General features: G+C 33.0%; 4 protein-coding genes across 8 annotated transcripts; 2 read left to right on the top strand and 2 right to left on the bottom strand.

The window, feature by feature from the left end:
• The first annotated feature begins 565 nt into the window (after positions 1 to 565).
• On the top strand, positions 566 to 9497 carry LOC105232522 (discs overgrown protein kinase). 4 transcript variants are annotated; one of them, XM_011214220.4, is made up of 5 exons: positions 566 to 712; positions 1991 to 2105; positions 4640 to 4971; positions 5499 to 5588; positions 5654 to 9497. In XM_011214220.4, the coding sequence occupies exon 5, from the start codon at positions 5728 to 5730 to the stop codon at positions 7036 to 7038; it is 1311 nt and encodes a 436-aa protein (XP_011212522.1). In that variant the 5' UTR covers positions 566 to 712; positions 1991 to 2105; positions 4640 to 4971; positions 5499 to 5588; positions 5654 to 5727; the 3' UTR covers positions 7039 to 9497. The 4 variants fall into 4 exon arrangements, with proteins under 4 accessions (XP_011212522.1, XP_011212527.1, XP_011212524.1 ...); XM_011214222.4 differs by lacking the exon at positions 566 to 712 and adding an exon at positions 1350 to 1499; XM_011214225.4 differs by lacking the exon at positions 1991 to 2105 and having other exon boundaries at positions 571 to 712.
• A 162-nt stretch (positions 9498 to 9659) lies between these two features.
• Positions 9660 to 13821, top strand: LOC105232524 (endoplasmin). Its single transcript, XM_011214227.4, has 5 exons — positions 9660 to 10492; positions 10599 to 10688; positions 10872 to 10954; positions 11159 to 12435; positions 12556 to 13821. Exons 1-5 carry the CDS (start codon positions 10453 to 10455, stop codon positions 13457 to 13459), a joined length of 2394 nt encoding a protein of 797 aa, XP_011212529.2. The 5' UTR covers positions 9660 to 10452; the 3' UTR covers positions 13460 to 13821.
• Positions 13804 to 15643, bottom strand: LOC125780160 (uncharacterized). Its single transcript, XM_049461839.1, has 4 exons — positions 14999 to 15643; positions 14458 to 14870; positions 14164 to 14386; positions 13804 to 14111 (listed from the first exon to the last, which is right to left on the bottom strand). Exons 1-4 carry the CDS (start codon positions 15176 to 15178, stop codon positions 13962 to 13964), a joined length of 966 nt encoding a protein of 321 aa, XP_049317796.1. The 5' UTR covers positions 15179 to 15643; the 3' UTR covers positions 13804 to 13961.
• Positions 15644 to 17766: 2123 nt separating this feature from the next.
• On the bottom strand, positions 17767 to 19980 carry LOC105232525 (uncharacterized protein CG4951; the record flags this gene model as incomplete). 2 transcript variants are annotated; one of them, XM_049461837.1, is given in 4 exon segments in its annotated part: positions 17767 to 18685; positions 18755 to 18977; positions 19038 to 19732; positions 19790 to 19980. In XM_049461837.1, coding segments are annotated over 4 exon segments (1259 nt in total), but the record flags the coding sequence as incomplete, so codon positions are not given.

The raw sequence follows: 19980 nt of genomic DNA on the forward strand, positions 1-19980 counted from the left end.
AATCCGTACATACATATGCATGTCCTGAAGTAAAATAAACCCTCGAGTTTCACAATATGGAAAATGGACGTGGCCGTAACCAATTTTTAGCTAGCCGAAGCATTATGCTATTACTGGGGATCGTATTTGGTTGAGTTGGGATAAGTAGTTTATAAGATATGAAATATTTCCTAAAAATAAGCGGGACCCTAATATTTAAAGAGGTCTGCATCCGCACGCCTATAATTAAATATTAGGTTTCTAACTTTACTCCGCTTAAGAGTATTATTTGATTTATCGAAGTTTCCAACATTACCGTTATCATCCTATTTCATAAGTCTTCACAAACAATGTTTTCGTCCAGTATGTAGTAAAACCAGAGAAACATTTGCAAAATGTCTCATCGTTTGAAACATTTTCACTTACATAAATGTATATCGCCATTATTTACTTTTGACTTTACAACTAAAGTAATTATAATTACATTGGTGTAAAATTACAAATAAAAGTGGAAACTTCACTTGAGAACTGGGTTTAACGAATACAACCCTGTTAGCTTAGTTCCAAACCATGCGATGACATTTTGTTTCGACATTTAATATACAATTCATAATTGTTCAACACTGGAATTCTGTTCGATAGGCTGAAATGGCAAAGTCTTATTGAAAAGATTAAATTGAGTGATATTCTAAATTAATTTACAACAAATATACGGATAAATAATAAAAGAAACGTAAGTGTGAAAGGAAGTTGTGCCTAAAACTTGAGATCGCGTGTGAACCTTAATTTCAATCGATATGTGTAACCTAAGAATTTAGCATGTGTTGTGGAGAGTCACCAATGTAGGATATTCAGTGAACGAAAAAAGTAAAAAAAAAATGCGAAGTGGCGAAAAACATTCGGTTTCGAAGATTGGGTTATAAGCAGCCACGGCGACGTTGAAGCAAAATAAAGAATAGAATTCGAAATACTAAATGTACAAGACAGGGTTACCTTCCCTTATAGCCATTCAAAGACATGATAAAGGGACACTTATAAAAACGCTAAGTTATAACAGGCATTCAATTAGTTTTTTTTTTTTTATTATTTTTTATGTATAGACAGTAGCTCCGTTAGCGCCAAAATCTATTCCAATCAGTCATTTGGTGGGTTACACCAACAATTGGTAACGGTAACCCTGCCCGTTTACATTCGAATTCGAAGGTGAATAAATGCGAATACCATCGCCGATTGAGGCCAACGAGCTGCTAGCTGCTGCACACAATGTTGTTGCTTATGTGTGCGCAAGTAAGATGAACAAAAGTTTCCTTAATTCAAAATGAATGAGTGGAAACGATACAGAAATAGCAATTTACTGTTTTCAACCGTAGATAGCACTGACAAGCTCGGAACTTTAGCAAACGGACGGACAAAATTATTCCAACGAGGCGACTTCGAAAATCTTTTGTGATTATTTTACAAATGAAAATTTTGGCGAAGCAACTAATGTGAATAAGTGGGCTTTTATGTCCGGAAAAAAGGTTTTAAACCTATTCATCTACTAAATAAGTGTGAAGTATTGAAATATTCCTAAAGGAAAATTTCTTGATTTGTGCGTGCGTGCGTGGATTCTGCTTGAACGAAAAGTCGTAGCTAGGCATATAAAAAATGTTTTGACGCTTAAAACACCTTCGATAACTACGACGACAAACATAAGCAGATAAAATAAAATTATATAAATTGTATCATCTTTACTTACGGTCTCGTGAATTAAATATCCATTTACCGATACATACACGCGATATTTGAGGATTCGCAGTATTTTCAGCATAGCCGTACTAGACAACTTTGTCGTGACACCATGTCCATTGCCCGTTGTTACATACTGTTGAAATCGTCGTGAACATCGGTTCAGATCACCTTTTTCGCTTCAATACTTTTGTATAAAATAATCTCCGTTAACATGTTTACATCTTTCTTAATTACAAATTGTGAAAATCGAAGAATTTAATTTTTCTCTTTTCTGGTCGAGGAGTCTAATGAATGTGGAGTGTGTGTGAGCTTTTGTCGTCAGGTGCGTCTTTATTATATCCCTCAATTTCCAAAATAAATATTCGACAAAAGCAGACAACGCGTCCAAAGAAAATGTAAGTATTAATATAATAACAAATATCAGCGCACATGTTTCGCTTATTATATCCATAGCTGCTTACATGGTTTTCGGTTTAATTTTTATCACTTGTGTGTAATTTTAGCCTTATGCCGTTTGCGGGTGTCAACTCATCTGGTTGTCCCCGCCAATGCAAGGCCATTGACTGCAAGTGAACTTATTGTATTTTATATTTTAGCATTTTTTAGATTTTTTAAAAATGAAAAAAGGGATTATTACAGTATTTGGGGTCTATTTTGTAAAAAACTAAAAGGTGTTTTCATACTCTTCGTAATTTTATTATAATTATTATATAGACTGAAAATAAATTTTAAACCCGATACAAAAGAAAGGAACAAAATCTCCGGTGACTGTTGGTGATACTAAAGTACGTTAGGTGAATTTTTTGAATAAAACAAAACAATACATACGTTGTAATACTCTAGACATACTTATAATGTTACTGTAACGGCAGAAAAACTTTCTGAACCAAATTCGAGACACGGTGACGAGTTGACAGTCCTTGGCCGGATAAAAATCCAGGTCCGGTCCTAACTTAAGAATAGGATGTATGAATGCAACTTAATGAAGTTATCAGTTTGATTTAATATGTACGTGCAATGAGAATTACAAGGAACTGCGCCCTTTTTCCCCATCAAACAGTCACTCACATTTCTAGTTGAGTTAAGGAGATACACATTTCTTGCCCTCACTTATGAAATTATATACAAATATAGATATTATATAGAGTTCAGTAATAATAAGTACATGCAGTTATAAATGAACGAACCGTTGTGCGCTTGAATCATTGCCGTCGATTGGTTGGGTCTACGTAACTGGAACGTACCTTGATTTTTATACGGCCAAAGGGTGTCAACTCAGCAATGTTCCTCCAAATTACTTCAGCGATGTTTAATTTCATTATTGTACAAAGAGATGAAATACAGCAAGAAGACTAATTCTAATTGGATTCTAAGCGGCTATTGCCGACTATGAATTGGGGGGTTTCATCTAATGTTTAAGAAGAATGTAAAACGCCTTTTTACTGTGAACCCTTTTTCCTTCCATTAATCCAAAATGTATTGAACTAATATACAATTTTCGTAGAATTGAAGTTAGTTTAATAAATTGATACATTCGGAAACGGAAATCAAAAGAACTGCGATGCAGTCTTCATAAAGTATAAAGAGAAAATTCTTTGTTTTCTATTATGTTATTGTTTTTTGTTGACGTTGGTAGTTGGTCTTGTTTTCTTTTTCCAATTCCTCTTCCAGCTGCTATCGTCAGCTGTTTGCTGTATATGTATGGTTAGGCGATCGATAATGCGTGTGTGGATGCTGATTTTTCGTATTATTTGTTTCTTTACAAACCTAGTTAAAATTAGTAAACGCTATGTTGTTTTTTATAAAGAGATACTATTATAAACCATCTTCTAGAAGCAACGACTGTATGTTCAAAACTACTGTAGCCAAAATAATTAATGGTCGAATTGAAAATGTAATGAGATTTTTATGCAGGAGAAATGCGTTACTTTTCCTGAAAGATGCATATATAAAATCCCAAAAATAAATGTAACAATCGTGTGCATCTAATTCAAAAATATACTTTCCCATTAATTCATTAATGTATTATACTGACAATAAGAAATAGATTAATGTGTATGAATTTGAAATGTTACCTAAAAGAGTGCAATTTTTCAGGATATTGTTTATAGCTTAAATCTATATGAAAATTTGCGGAGCTTTCCTTACATAACAGAAAAAGGGGCATAAAGTTGTAAAATTTAGTTTTCTACTTGTTTAGGACTATTTACAAAACATATATGTATACAGTAAAATTCCTCATAACTCGTCGCAGTGTTTTTGTACGGCTATGGAAGTTGTCCAAATTTCGGGACATGCCAAAATGTACATATATTTAAGAATTAGAATCAATCGAACTAATAAATGCGAACCAATGTTAGCCAGAAGTGAATTAATGACAATTATATCATTAGTTTTCCTTTTCGGGTTTTTGGGAACTACCAATTTACACAATTTTGATTTTGAATGTCTGTATCCGGTCATTGGAACTTATGTCTGGTTATAAGAACTGATTTTGTATAAAAAACAGTAATGAAAACGTTTCGTTCATGAAATTTGTCCGGTTATGGTGTGTGTATGGTTAGAAGGATGTCCGTAATGGGTAATTTCACTGTATTAACATAATTCCCAACGCAATAAAAGTATTGGTTGATTAACAGATTGAATAAGCTACTTTCTTTTTGTTGTTGTTAAGCATCAAAAATACCCCCATTATCATTCAGTCATTATCCAGTTTTGCAAATCCCTCCTATAGCGTTGTGAATCGTATCGTACGATCTTGCTTAAACTTACCTTCGACCGCGTAAATGTATTCTGAATAATATATTATCTATTGTATTGAACTATTATTAGTCAGGTTTGTCAACTGAAATTTGTCAATTAATGAAAGAATGATTGTTTATTATTGTCTTGTTTTACTAATCAATTTAAGTTTTCACGCATTTTTCAGAGCTAAAACGGAGCAAAAATCAATTTGACAGCCAAACTCTATAAACCCGACAATTAATTGATGGCTCAATTCAGTAAATACTCTTAACGGAATATGTATTTCAAAGCAAAAACGCTTTGCCTTGAGAATAACAGTGTAACAGTCTGAAGGGGGATAAAGGATCTTAGTTTCACACACAATTCAAAAACTAACAGAAACCGCAAACCAGACAGACGCCTCACATAAATCCCGTTTTTTTCTGTTCACCACACACTGCCACGATACGACACCATTCGCAACATAGTTCATTTCCATTCTTTTATCGGCACTAGAGGAACCACAAAAACAACGCGGTAAGATTTTAAATGATGATCCTGACATTACGTATATACTGATATATTTTTGAGATATACATATGTATATATCACACGATTTCGTAACAACATAGAAAATACGGTAGTTTCGCTCAATTTTTCAGCTTTTTCGTTTTAAATGTGCTACCAATGTAAATTTATTTCAAAACGTTTGAAATTTAGTAACAAAAATGTTTCGTATTGAGGTAACTACATATATTCAGTGACCGAGTACACCAGTAAAATAAATACCAATAAAATAATATTACCTAAATTGAATTTTTCAATAAACAAACATTAATTTCGCAAAATTTTAGTATATAAAGAACGGTATTGTGAGAAATTTGAAATGTGTGTGTAGTAATATATTTTTCAATATTTTCACATTCAAAGGCATATCTGTTTGAGTTTAAAAACCGTATGTCAATTACAATTTTTAAAGAAGCTAAAATAATTTTTTTTATTTAATTTTTTTCCTTTTCTCTTGCTAAATTTCAGTAAATTACAAATATTTCCTTACGTTTTAGTTTATGAACTCTACAACCGAAAACCTAAACGACGCTCAGCTCGAAGAAGTCATTCATAATTGATAGCACGATTGTTTCAACATTAAAAAGGTTTAACTACTTGAGATTATTTGTGTTGCTCTCAATAACTAACTAAATATATAATTTAATTTCAGCGCCAAAAACCATAAGTTCTAACATCAGTAACAAAAGAATAACTAGCCTTTAGAGATCATTGTTTTGTAAAAATATGGAATTGCGGGTTGGAAATAAATATCGCTTGGGTCGTAAAATTGGCTCAGGATCGTTTGGGGATATTTATCTTGGAACCACAATTAATACGGGCGAAGAAGTTGCCATAAAACTAGAATGCATTCGTACGAAACATCCCCAACTCCACATCGAGTCAAAATTCTATAAAACCATGCAGGGCGGCATAGGTATACCGCGTATTATCTGGTGTGGCTCAGAAGGTGACTACAACGTGATGGTGATGGAGTTGTTAGGTCCATCATTAGAGGACCTATTCAATTTCTGTTCCCGACGTTTTTCATTAAAAACCGTTCTATTACTCGCCGATCAGATGATATCTCGCATAGACTACATACACTCTCGGGACTTCATTCACCGAGATATAAAACCGGACAACTTCCTCATGGGTTTGGGTAAGAAAGGCAACCTTGTTTATATAATTGACTTTGGACTAGCGAAAAAATTCCGCGACGCCCGCTCACTGAAACACATACCATACCGGGAAAATAAAAATCTCACTGGCACTGCCCGCTATGCGTCGATCAATACACATTTGGGCATTGAACAGTCTCGTCGTGACGATTTAGAATCCCTCGGTTACGTGCTGATGTATTTCAATTTGGGTGCACTGCCATGGCAAGGTTTGAAGGCAGCTAACAAGCGTCAAAAATACGAACGCATTTCGGAGAAGAAACTTTCTACGACGATATTGTCATTGTGCAAAGGTTTCCCAAGCGAATTTGTAAATTATTTGAACTTTTGCCGACAAATGCACTTTGAACAGCGACCGGATTATTGCTATTTAAGAAAACTCTTTCGTAATTTATTCCATCGTCTTGGCTTTACCTATGACTACGTATTCGATTGGAATCTGCTAAAATTTGGCGGCCCGCGCAATCCACAAGCTATACAACAAAATCAGGAGGGTGGTGGTGAATGCCAACAGGGACAAGAAGCGTCTGCAACACAGCAGCAACAACATCAACACAATCAAAAACAAATAGCTGGTGGTGTCGCTGCCATAGGTAGTGCACAAATCATGAATTCGGGCGGTGGAGCACAGACATTGGTCAGTAGTAGCGGAGCAATGGTCGGAGGTGGCGGCACTTCCCAAATGGTTGTGGGCAGTGGCACTGGTGGTGGCGGTCTTAATATGGATGATTCAATGGCGGCCACAAACTCATCGCGTCCTCCTTACGATACACCCGAGCGACGACCATCGATTCGCATGCGTCCAGGTGGTGGTGGTGGTGGAGGTGTCGGATGTGTGCAACCGAGCGTTGTCAACGACGTGAGAAACGCGAAATAATATTTTATTGTTTAGATTTCAACTACATACTATATACATATATATATATATATTTATATATATAAATACACACAATTGAAACTAGTTAATAGAGCATAGGTCAGGTCGTCTTCATCTAGTTTAGCAGTTTTAGATTTTGAAATTCGTTTATTCACTTTACTCACTGAGTAATGACAGTCGTTGTAGACATTGCAATGCTTCGAAATAAGTGCCGACCAATAAACAATGAAAGCAAAAAAGTGGCAAGGAGATTACTTGTGATCCTAAAAAATCCCCATCCCACATTTATAGCGAACACTTTCAGCGATATTATTTTACATGAATCAAAAAATAATAATTATAAAAATTACAAGCGTAAGCATTAGTAATGCCAACTTATTTATAAAAAGAACTGCAGTAAACTGATTAGTTAGCGCAACAAACGCATCGGCGCAAAACAACTACATACTTTCTATTAATCCGTAATTATATGAGAATCTGAATACACATTGTTTGTATTCGATATAAGTGCACATCCCCACACTTTATATACATATATACCATAATGTATATTGCATATATACATAAATGCTTAAATATATATTAAAATACCTTTAATATTTAAGTTTATATTCCTAAATCGAAGCTTCTCCTCTTGACATTTTAAATCTGAAATTACAGAAGAAACATAAACAAGAATTAAGTGGGGCATTCGACTAAATGAAACAGTACACAATTGAAGTAGTAGAAAAACATAACTAGGGTGTATTCTTAAAAATAGCAAAATGAAACGAAGTATGTATGTAACTAACATTAACAATAATTATAACACAAAAACCATTGGACATGTACGCGGATGAGTCATACTATGGACCAACTTTGTAAAAGAGAACTTCAATGCTGCATATGAAACTTGTAATTTGTGCTAAATGTGATGAATACTACTCTACATATAGGTGTAGCTGTGAAGAATTAAATTTATAAAGCACATTTGCTATAGCTGAACTCATCCACCCAAAATATACATGTTCACAAATAGTTTTGCATTGTATGTATATTTATATATAATCATTATTTAAGTTGCATACCTATTAATTCTTTTATATTAAAAACAAAGAAAAAATTTTGAAAAAATACCTTTTTTTGAGAATTAAAAATTAATTTCTTCCCTTAATTTCTGCTGAAATTATTGAACGGATCTTTAAAAGCTCCTGTTTTTACATGCAAATGAAATATATTGAATATTACAAGATACGATTGCTTTAGGATCATACAAGACAATTGTAATCCACTTTTATAAAAATTTCGATATTTTTTAACTTGAACAAGAGTTTTTACACAACTTTGGAACCATTTTAACAAGCAAATTGCTCGTTTTCCTCATTTAATGAAATTAACATAATGGTTAAAATTTAATTTTGTCGCTGAAATTTGTATTGAATATCTCTGAAATACGTATATTTCGTACAGCTTTATTAAAACTAAAAATATGTATATATTGTAATTAATGCACACAGAAGAACGAAATACAATCGAGCTTTCGATTATAATGCTTCGAAAGTAATACAGTGATTGTTTATAATAAAGTTTGTGTGCTGAAGAGGGAGTAGGTATGTATTTTTGACATCTGCATTTAAAATTATAATTTCTCTACAAAAGCCTAAAAATATGTCAATACATAACTTTGTTTGTAAATTTTCATTTGCTCGAATACATACTGAAAAATTTGAACCAAATGCTAGAGATTAAAGATCAATCAAAAAAATAAATTGCTCCAGAAACAAGGTATATACAAATAACAAAAGAATACAATTATGAGTAGAGCTTTATCTTTATATATTGTTTACTTGAAAATTTTAAGTAAGAAATATGAAATGTTTTATATACATACATATGTATAAAGGGCATATCTTTTTCGTTGTCAATGATTTTAATGCATAAATCCAAGCTAGTTTTATAACAATAAAACCACTTAAGAAATAATTATTAATGCAATAAATATAAAATATTTGATAAAGCCAATTAAAAAACAAAATGGAACATTTAAATATATTAGAAATTACATATGTATATGCATATATGTGTATAATATACAAATGTGGAATAAAGCTTAACAAAAACATTTATTAATTTTAATTAAAACTAAACTTACTATAAGTAGTTATATGTAAACTATTTAATTACGAAGTAAATTTATTTAGAATGCGCTAGAAATGTAATATATCTAAATACATATTTCATAAGAAACATAGTAACAAAAAATATAAATATAAAATACCTTAAAAACTGAAACATAAAAACATCAAAAAGAACACAACTAAATGTATCTTTAATAATTAATGCAACAGGCAAACGACAAAGGACACGTAGATGGAGTCCCTAATTAGCTATTAGTAACTGATAAATATTTAATTTAATTCAATTCAATGCATATAAATACGAGATATGAAAATAAAACGTAACTATATGAATTAACAGTATCCACCAATTTTTGATTATTCTTTTTTATGTATTCGTATGTTGAATGGGTAACAGTGCTATAAAAAGCTGTCATGCAGAAGGTTTCCAAAAAAAACCCGTTACATATTGATGCCTTTTTACTAAGTTGAATATTTGGACTTGGTCAAATTATTGTTCATTGTCATTTTTGTTAGAATTCCAACGTAAGCTTATTGAAAGACATTTTCGTAACATAGTAAAAATATTACATGGTCGCTCAGTGGTTCAAAGGGAAATTTATAGCGAAAAAGCAATTAAAAATTGTGGGCGTCTAAGTATTTCTAACATTAACTTTATCTCTTAAATCTATTTTTTTGAATTAGGTATTCTTGTCCAATTAGCACAGTGTAAAAAATCAGTTAATTTGTAGAGAAACCAAAATCTCATTAGACAATTTCGATAACAGTTTTGGTTATGAACTGTACTAAATATTTATATGATTTGGACCAATCACTGCACGACATTTGTAGTGGCTCTCTTCACTGTGAAAGGGTTGTGTGTAACTATAACATCAACAAATTGTTTGCAAATTGTACATTTAAGACTGCGCTTATCCAAAATAAAACAATGTATAAATTATACTTGAATGTTCTAATAACATGGGTCTGCCTTATATAATTAAAAAAATAAGTATAAGGGCAAACCAATTAAAATAAAGTACATTGGAGTACAAGAAGAATCTGTGTGAACCTTTTAATGCAACCCTGTCCGTACTAAAGATACATGTCTGAGAGAACAGTTGGCTGAATATTAACCACCGTACATTGTGTATTATTTTGCAGTTGAGTGTTAATTGCAATTTCAGTTGGTTTCAATCTTTGTCGAGAATATTTTGTAATTGAAGGAGTTCTGCAATTTCTGGAAGTTGCTTATTGATTGGATAAACTGCATCTATAAATAGCAAGAAAAGCTTCAAAAGGATTGCTGCACTATAAAATGAAGTATTTATTATTGTTGGCCTTGCTTCTTTTAGCAGGTTAGTTTGCATACCGCGTATACCGGCATATCCAAATCTCTGTCGACTTCTGTATAATATGTTATAGTGTATTAAATATTACTAAAAATATCATGTTTTTTTATAGGTGTGGGAGAGATTCGAGCAGATGAAAGCCCAGAAGATGTAGAAACTATTGATTTGGATTTAGGTTCTTTCAAGGAAGGTTCCAGAACAGGTAAGGCAAATCACATTTGCATACGTAGTATATATTGCCTTTCACTTGCTATCGATATTAGCTGATATCGCCTAATTTGTTCTGTGCGTAATTTGTACACGTCACTGCTAAAATATTCGCAAAAGCATTTATTTGTATTAAATGTGTTTACATATATAAACAGTAAATTTAATTTCCGTTCAGATGCTGAAACTCTCAAGCGTGAGGAAGAGGCCATAAAGTTGGATGGATTGAGTGTTGCACAGATGAAGGAGGTCCGAGAGAAGGTGAGTAAAGTTTAAATATTTGATTTTTGCTTATTATATATGAAGTATACGGTTTGATTGAAATAGTATTTTTTGGATTAAGATTAAGCTTTTGCCACGTCTGGCATTTGGGATGTGAGGGAAATTGTTTTCAACCAATAGATTTTGATATAAAAAATGCAAATAATTATTAATCTACTTTCTAAACTTTAATATGTACCATAGGCGGAGAAATTTACATTCCAGACGGAGGTAAATCGCATGATGAAACTCATAATAAACTCATTGTACCGAAACAAAGAAATATTCTTGCGAGAATTGATTTCCAATGCCTCTGATGCTATTGATAAGATACGCCTACTTGCCCTCACGAACAAGGGTGAATTGGATACTAATCCAGAATTGAATATACGCATTAAGGCTGATAAAGAGAATAAGATTTTACATATTATGGATTCTGGTATTGGTATGACTCATCAAGATCTGATCAACAATTTAGGTACAATTGCCAAATCGGGCACTGCCGATTTCTTATCTAAAATGCAAGATACGTCGAAAACAGAATCTGGCCAAGACCTCAATGACATGATTGGACAATTTGGTGTTGGTTTCTACTCTGCTTTCTTGGTAGCCGATCGTGTAGTCGTTACTACAAAGCATAATGCTGATAAACAATACATTTGGGAATCGGACGCTAATAGTTTCAGTATTGTCGAAGATCCTCGTGGTGACACACTTAAACGAGGTTCTATTATTTCTTTGCATTTGAAAGACGAAGCCCAAGATTTCCTTGAGGAAGATACTGTACGCGAATTGATCCGCAAATATTCTCAATTCATAAATTTCCCGATTTTAATGTGGTCAAGTAAAACTATTGAGGAAGATGTACCAATCGAAGAAGATTCCACAACTGAGGAGTCGGAGAAAGCTGAAGATAATTTAGAAGATAGCGATGACGAAGCTAAGGTTGAGGAAGAATCTGAAAACGTCGACAAGCCAAAGACAAAGAAAGTTTCCAAAACTGTTTGGGACTGGCAACTAATCAACGACAGTAAACCTATTTGGACTCGCAAACCAGCCGATGTCACTGATGATGAATACACAGAGTTTTATAAGACACTTACCAAAGACAGCAGCGAACCTCTAACACACACGCATTTTGTTGCAGAAGGGGAAGTTACATTCAAGAGCTTATTATACATTCCAAAAGTTCAACCATCAGAATCTTTCAACCGTTATGGCACCAAAGCCGATAATATAAAATTATATGTACGTCGTGTTTTTATAACCGACGAATTTAATGATATGATGCCCAATTACTTGAATTTCATTCGTGGTGTTGTTGATTCCGACGATCTGCCTTTGAACGTTTCGCGTGAAACACTTCAACAGCATAAGTTAATCAAGGTTATAAAGAAGAAGTTGGTTCGCAAGGTTTTAGACATGATTAAAAAGATCGATAAGGATAACTACAGCAAATTCTGGAAAGAATACTCAACCAAGTAAGTAAAGAAGATAGTAAAAGCATCTCCGTTTTTAAAATATAAATATTTCAAATATCAATTTTAAATATTCTACTTTCTTTGGGAGCTTGTCCTTATACATTTTCTTCTAATTTCCAGCATTAAACTCGGTATCATGGAAGACCCCAGTAATCGTTCTCGGCTTGCTAAGCTTTTGCGGTTCCAATCATCCAACGGAAAAGATCTCACCTCTCTTGCTGAATATGTTCAACGTATGAAGGCCAAACAGGAACATATATTCTTTATTGCAGGTGCTAACCGCGCCGAAGTCGAAAAATCACCATTTGTCGAACGCCTGTTGAGCAAGGGCTATGAAGTCCTTTACCTTGTTGAGGCTGTTGACGAATACTGCATTTCCGCCTTGCCTGAGTTCGATGGTAAGAAATTCCAAAATGTTGCCAAAGAAGGATTTAAATTAAACGAGTCCGAGAAAAGCAAATCAAGATTTGAAGAACTAAAATCAACCTTTGAACCACTCGTAAAATGGTTGAATGAGGTGGCACTTAAGGATAAAATTTTGAAGGCACAAGTGTCAGAACGCCTTAGTAACTCGCCATGTGCACTCGTTGCTGGAATGTTCGGTTGGACTGGTAACATGGAAAGGTTGGCATTGTCCAATGCGCACCAAAAGTCTGATGATCCACAACGTAGCTACTATCTGAACCAGAAAAAAACATTAGAAATAAATCCCCGTCATCCACTTATTCGTGAACTCCTGCGCCGCGTCGAAGCTGATGAAGCCGACAGTACAGCGAAGGACATGGCTGTAATGATGTTCCGCACGGCCACTTTGCGTTCAGGCTTCATGCTGCAAGAGACATCCGATTTCGCAGACACCATCGAAAAAATGATGAGGCAATCTCTGGGAGTGCCATTAGATGAACAAATCGAGCTAGATGAAGATGATGAGGATATTGCTGGCGATACTGGAAACGATGAGGAAAATGACAATTTATCAGAGAACAAAGACAGCGAGGATGATGAGGTTCACGATGAACTCTAAATTAGAAGAATTTAAGTTTAGGTCTTTAGATAAAAATTATATTTTTTATGAATAGTAGACTGATTTTTTTCAGTTTGATCCCTTTCATCATTTCGCCTGCTTAGCATGTATATTTTTGCATCATACTCTGAATTTGTATTTATTATAGTGATCGAAATAAGGGAAGACAAATTCGCTACTCGCAAGGTAATATTATATACTACCTCAGAAAGCGATTAATACATTTCCACAAAGCGCATTTTAAGTGCTCAATTTTGGTATCTACATACATAAACTTCTTAAAATGATGAAAAATATTTCTACTTGTAATCTAGAATTAAAATAAAAAACAAATTCAAATAAAATATTTTGTTCTTAAAAAATTGTTGATATTTTATTGTCTAGAAAAAAGGGTTTGCATGGTTTTTTTTTTTTACATTGGCACATTATTTAAAATAATATAAATTTGGATTTTCTTTTATCTTACAAATTATCCATATATCAATAGTATCTCTTATAGTCCTCAGTGATAATCGTCTGCACCCAAGTATTGCATATATTGTTGTTGTTTGTTCAAATGGGATACGGCTTCAGTATGGGAAAATTCATACTTATCCTTGAATATATGAACCAGCCATTCCGGCATCAACGCATTAGCGAATAGCGTTGGATACTACATATTTGAAGTTGTTTTATTATATATTTAAGCAAATTTTTTTACCCACCTGAGATATTCCATCTTGTTCGGCCTCATATACTTCACCAAGTTTGTGCATCATCTTCAGCTGTTTTTCGTGATCGATCAGTTCAATAACAGAATAGTGGTTGATCCCTTTGTAATCATCTATTCTCGGCTTTGAGCGCAATTCACGGAAAATAATATCTAATTGAGCTTTGTATTTAGGAAGGGTGTTCAAAATTTCATCAGAGGTCATGTTATTGAGTGACCTATAAACAAATTGTCAAGTTTTATCTTTATTACTGGCTTTTACAAGTAGCTTATTGGTAAATTTACTTACAATATTTTGACTTTTTCAGGTACTTGCACGAGATTTTGTAACATTGCTTTCATTTTTCTATTTACTCTTATCTGTTCTCGTTCTCTGCGCTCATTTTCTGCTATTTCCTCTGCAGTAGGATAAATTATTTGCTTTACAATCCTCAAGTTATTTTCTTTATGTTTATTAGTTATTTTAAAAATTGGCTTTTGTAATTTGGAATTTTTTATCAAATGGGTTTTCTTTGATTGAGTTTCATGCTGGTTAACGGCATCATCTTTTTCTTTTCGTTGGCATTTTTTTTGGGCCAATGTCAACTTAGACGTATATTTTACATCACTCTCCGTTTTAGAATAAAAGCAGTTTCGCTTATCTTTGCTGACTGGCCCCGCTTTTTTCTTTTTAGTTTCAGGAGTAGATTTGATGTATTCTGACTGAAAAGGAAATACTTTCTAGATGAATCATTAGACCTACACAATGTGTATGTTTCTATTAAATTAATTTCTTCCGTCGTTCTCGTGATGTATTCATAGCCTTCTCGGATAGTATTGATAGTGTTTACCTTTAACTTGTGTTTGTTTCTAGCAAAGGAAGCAAGATCTTCTGGTTCATATCGACGAGGTTTTACAGGGAACCGTCTTGATCGTCGTAATTCACTGTGATGCCCATCAATGTTCGGTATATGCTTTGATATCGACTTCCCTGGTCCGTTAGCATGTTCATTACTTTTCTCTTTATTCATGTTTTTTAATCTATATTTTGATGCTAATTTTTAATCCTCAGTTTTTTATAAGAGCAATTACGATTTTGTGGTGGAATAACAAAATTTCCATTTGAGCCTTTCAATTCAGTATTATAGCTTGGAGTTGACATTTGAAACACGTCTTCACCAACTTTAGGAATTTTATTTGAGTTTTTAATTTCACTCAAAGATGAATCAGATTTCATGCTTATTTAACACCAATGTAGCAGTTGGCATTGGCAAACATTTTTAATTTTCTGATATCCACTTGAAGGGTACATGCATTTTTAATCCACAAATTTTACTTTTAACAGTGCTATCACCAATAAAAATACGAGCAGATAACAGCACTCTGAATGTACACTATTTTTGTCAAGAATTTTCAATAACTATGTCTGCTAATATCACAATATATTTATTGCACTAATATCAAAGACAACATTATACGAAACCAAATAGAATTGTCAAACAATCGATAGGATAGTATCGATAGATTTATTTTCGTCTCACTATCGATACTTTATTTTGACTATCGATAGTGTATGCTTTGATTTCAAAATTTCAATTATTAAATGGTAGTGTGACGTGCGGAAACACCAATAAATTGAAGGAATTATTTCATCAAAATTATTCGATATTATATGTATAATCATACGTTATGAAATTTTTAGAATTTTTGTTGGGGAAACTTTAGTATACCATCCCACCTGTTTTACCTTTGTTGTATTGCAAATAATCATTATGATCCTTTTATTAAATTATTAGATTAAACATACTTACAAGCCTTATACTATGTTCAGACCGACTGATTAAGTACACGATTTCGGCTGTTGAATAGATTATCCCACTAATCTTAAAAAATTATCAAGATTTCGCCTTAAATTTATTTCAGATGGTATTTGTTTCTTGCGTTTGAGTTTTTTATTCATTTTTATTCGATTGATAAATGTATAATTATGGCAACACTTATTATCTGTCAACACGGAATACTTTTGTTATTGTGCATGGAATGAAATTTGTGTAAAATATAAAATGCTTATTTTAAGCAAATAACTAAATAATTACTGAAAAATAAATATGTATAAACAATGTAATGAAGTATAAGTGCATAAAAACTGCGTAATATGAGATAAATAATTACTAGAAATCGAGAAATTGTAAGATAAAATTTGCAAAATTTTCAACATTAAATGCAAATATCTCGAAAACTATAGTTTGCGGCGGCAACAATTATATATTTTCGTAATCTGGAGCAGCAGCTCTATCCAACAATACCACTTTTAACCCTGAAATCGTGGGATGGTATACTAAAGCCGACCCTTTTTGTTTTCTAGCCATTTTCAGGTCAAAAGTCGGCCAAAAGTTTCGCCGGGGGCAATGAGGGTGGATACAAAAACCCTGAGCTGATTTATAGAAAAACTTCTGCTTGAAAGGCTCTGAAAACATGCCATTGGCATCCCGCAATACCTGCTCCCATGCCTTCCTGTGTCAGTGTACCACTGGATAGTGCTGTTCCTTAAAAGTAGGTCGAGTTTGGAATCACTCCTCCTTTACTGACGTCGCTAAAAAAAAGCGGCATCAGGCAAAGCTGAGCGTTGAAAAATTATTTTTGACAGGGCTTTAAGAAGTAATACCATGTTCAGACCGAAAATTTACAAGATTAGATTACATTTAAGCATTTCATAACCCAACAGTGTTCTCACTGCCGTTAGAAAGATCAAAAAACAGCTGTTACTGTCATTCAAGAATAGCTTAATATTTATGAAAAGGAAAGATTGTCATATAGTATTTTCAAATAAAAACCGTCTTTTTTTCTTAATATTTTCCATATAATAGAAATAATGGATGCATTTTTTCATTTGTTAAGTCAATTTTCAGGTGAAATTCGATTCATTGCCTAAAAAAAATTTGTTTTTTTTAATTTTTTCCCCTTTGTAGTGGCTAAATCAGCCGTGATAATGTAACAGATTTCCAGTGCTGACAAGTAGATTGCGCAAAATCAGAGTCGCACAGAGAGATTTAGCGTAGATCAGTTTGAAATCATTTCAATGAAGTGATTTGGAACTGTCATTTTTGTATGGCGAAATCTTGATAAATTTTTAAGATTAGTGGGATAATCCATTCAACAGCCGAAATCGTGTGATTGTCGGTCTGAACATGGTATAAAGTTGGCTACAGAAAACGAAGCAATTATAATTTTTCTAAAAATATTTTGTCGCGCTATGTTTAATGCTTGTACAAATGGATACAAATATTATAAATAAATTCGTTTGGCATTTAATTTCGCGGCGCTTTATTTAAGGATGCCACGTCGACGCTAATGTTGAACGGTAAAAATAAAAGCGCCGTTCAAAGTTTTTATTTGGGTACTTAATAAGTGGTTGCAAACTTCAACTATTTTCAATCAAGTTTCGTTGGTGTTGCCAACCTAAAAAATAAAGACATGATTAAACAGCTGACAACTTTTTAAGAGTTTTAACAGCCTAAAGATAATTGACCATTAAATGGGTTATTGATATTTATTGCAGATTCATAAGTTATTTTCGTTTGAATGACGTATGATTTGTTTTTTTTTTACTACCACTTACACTACCACGAACTCTGCAGTTCTTTGATGACGATGGTTAGCAATAATGCATTTTAAATGGATTTAACTTTGGTCTAAAGCAACCTACAATGTCTGTGGATGCTACAAACCCTCTTTTAAATATTATGAACACCATATTTGAAACACTTCGCACGGTCCCTTCATTGGAATCAATAAAAAAATAGTTTCCAAATTTCATTTTCGAGATTTTAATTTACGAACTCAACAAATGTTTCGTCTTTCTATGGATTTGTACAAAATAGCTGATTAAAATATAAATCGTAATAGAGGACCACCTTAATTCAATAAAAGGACACCTCAGAGGGACATTATGAATAAAGAGTAATTAAAATATTCAGGTGGGTTAAGTTATAAAGAAAATTACTGAACACGGGAGTCGATTTACGTAAACAGATAAATTTTCCTGTTCCTAATGTTACATTTCTTATTTATTACGGCTCTAATATTTGTTTATTTCTACATTTCGGTTTATTTTCGGATATTTCCCCCATGAACCAAAAGTATTTTTAAAGTTTTACTTAGTTTTAGACCATGACCAATCCAACTTTAAGTCTTAAAATTACTCTTTATTTTAAGTCCCTTAGTATGTTACATATTCTAACATTATCTTCAATAAAATCAAAACTATTCTTCTCTACAATCACCATAAGCCGTGTTTTTGTAAGACTTGTGTAGTGTAAATTTATACGAAATAATTCTTTTTCCCTATCCTGTAGATTGTTAACGAAAACTAGAAAAAAAAATTGTTGCTAATAGTGATCATCTGTATCCATATATTGCATGTAAAGTCGTTGTTTGTTTAAATGAGTCACCGCTTCGCTGTATGAAAAATTATACTTATCCTTAAATATATTTACTAACCATTCGGGCATCAAGGCGTTCGCAAAAAGCATTGGATACTAATTAAGAAAATAATTAAGATTTAGAAATTAATTAAAGCATTTATAAAAAAAAACGTTTCCACTTACCATGGATATCCCATCTCCGTCTTTTTCGTATACTTCTCCGAGTTTGTGCATAATTTTCAATTGTTTTTCATTATCTATTAGTTCAATAACTGAAAAGTGGTTAATTCCATTGTAACCGGATACTTTAGGTTTCGATCGTAGTTCATTAAAAACAGCGTCAAGCTGATTTTTATATTTCGGAAAAGTTTTTAAAATTTCGTCACCGCCCATATTGTTGAGAGTTCTGATTTGGCAGATATTATTTAAATGTACAAAGTATTAAAGAATAATTGCGTTTACTTACAAAATTTTGACCTCCTTGGGCACCTGTATTACTTGCTCCAAAAATGACTTAATTTTTTTGTTAGCCTTAATTTGTTCGTTTTGCCTATGCTGGCTATCTGTATCTGTAGTAGTAATAATTGCACATGCTCTGGGCGCTTTTACCTTGGATTTAGTTATTTTTGATTTTTTTCTGGCTACAACCAACTCCTCAGGTTGCTTCTTAGTCAACCAATTACTATTTGATTTATTTTCCTGACAGCAAAAATTGTCAAACTTTACACTTTGTTGTCGCTTCGCTTTTAATAATGTTTCTTGCGTTTTTAATCCAATTTTGACTGATGGTTCCTCAATAAAATCATCGCTTTCCTCATAGGAATTGAAAGATTGCTCATGTTTGCCGATGGCCACTTGACTATTTTTTTCTCTTCGGGCCGACGTGCGCTGGGGACGATGGTTATTTCTTTGTATGGCAAATTGTTTCAATCCAATGTTATCATCTTGCGAAGCTTTAATATTAACTGATGGACCCTTTTTAGTCTTTTCCTTATCAATCGACTTCAACTTGACATTTTTAAACTTTACCAAATTTTTTTCACTGCTACTGATATCATCACTACTATAGTTTGAAAATATATCTCTATCTTCCAAATGTTTTAAGTTTACATCTGGTTTAGCAATTTTCTCCGAGTCTCTGCAAACATTGGCAGATATTATCTGGAAAACTACAAATCTTTAGTTTAACACCTTGTATTTTTCAAAATACTTACATACCTTCGTTTTTCTTCCAGATTGTCTTTGAAATAAGCACTTTAATGATACTGGGTAATCTTTCTTTTCCAAACATTCAATACCTAAAATCTTAGAAATTGTTCTCACAACTGTTGAGGAAATTGAAACCACAACATCAATTTCATCGTTTAACTGAAAGGATTTCTCTTCGAGTACTCCCTTTTCGAGCTTAC

This window comes from Bactrocera dorsalis, unplaced genomic scaffold (genome assembly GCF_023373825.1).
Source record: "Bactrocera dorsalis isolate Fly_Bdor unplaced genomic scaffold, ASM2337382v1 BdCtg143, whole genome shotgun sequence".
Taxonomy (NCBI): Eukaryota; Metazoa; Arthropoda; class Insecta; order Diptera; family Tephritidae; genus Bactrocera; species Bactrocera dorsalis.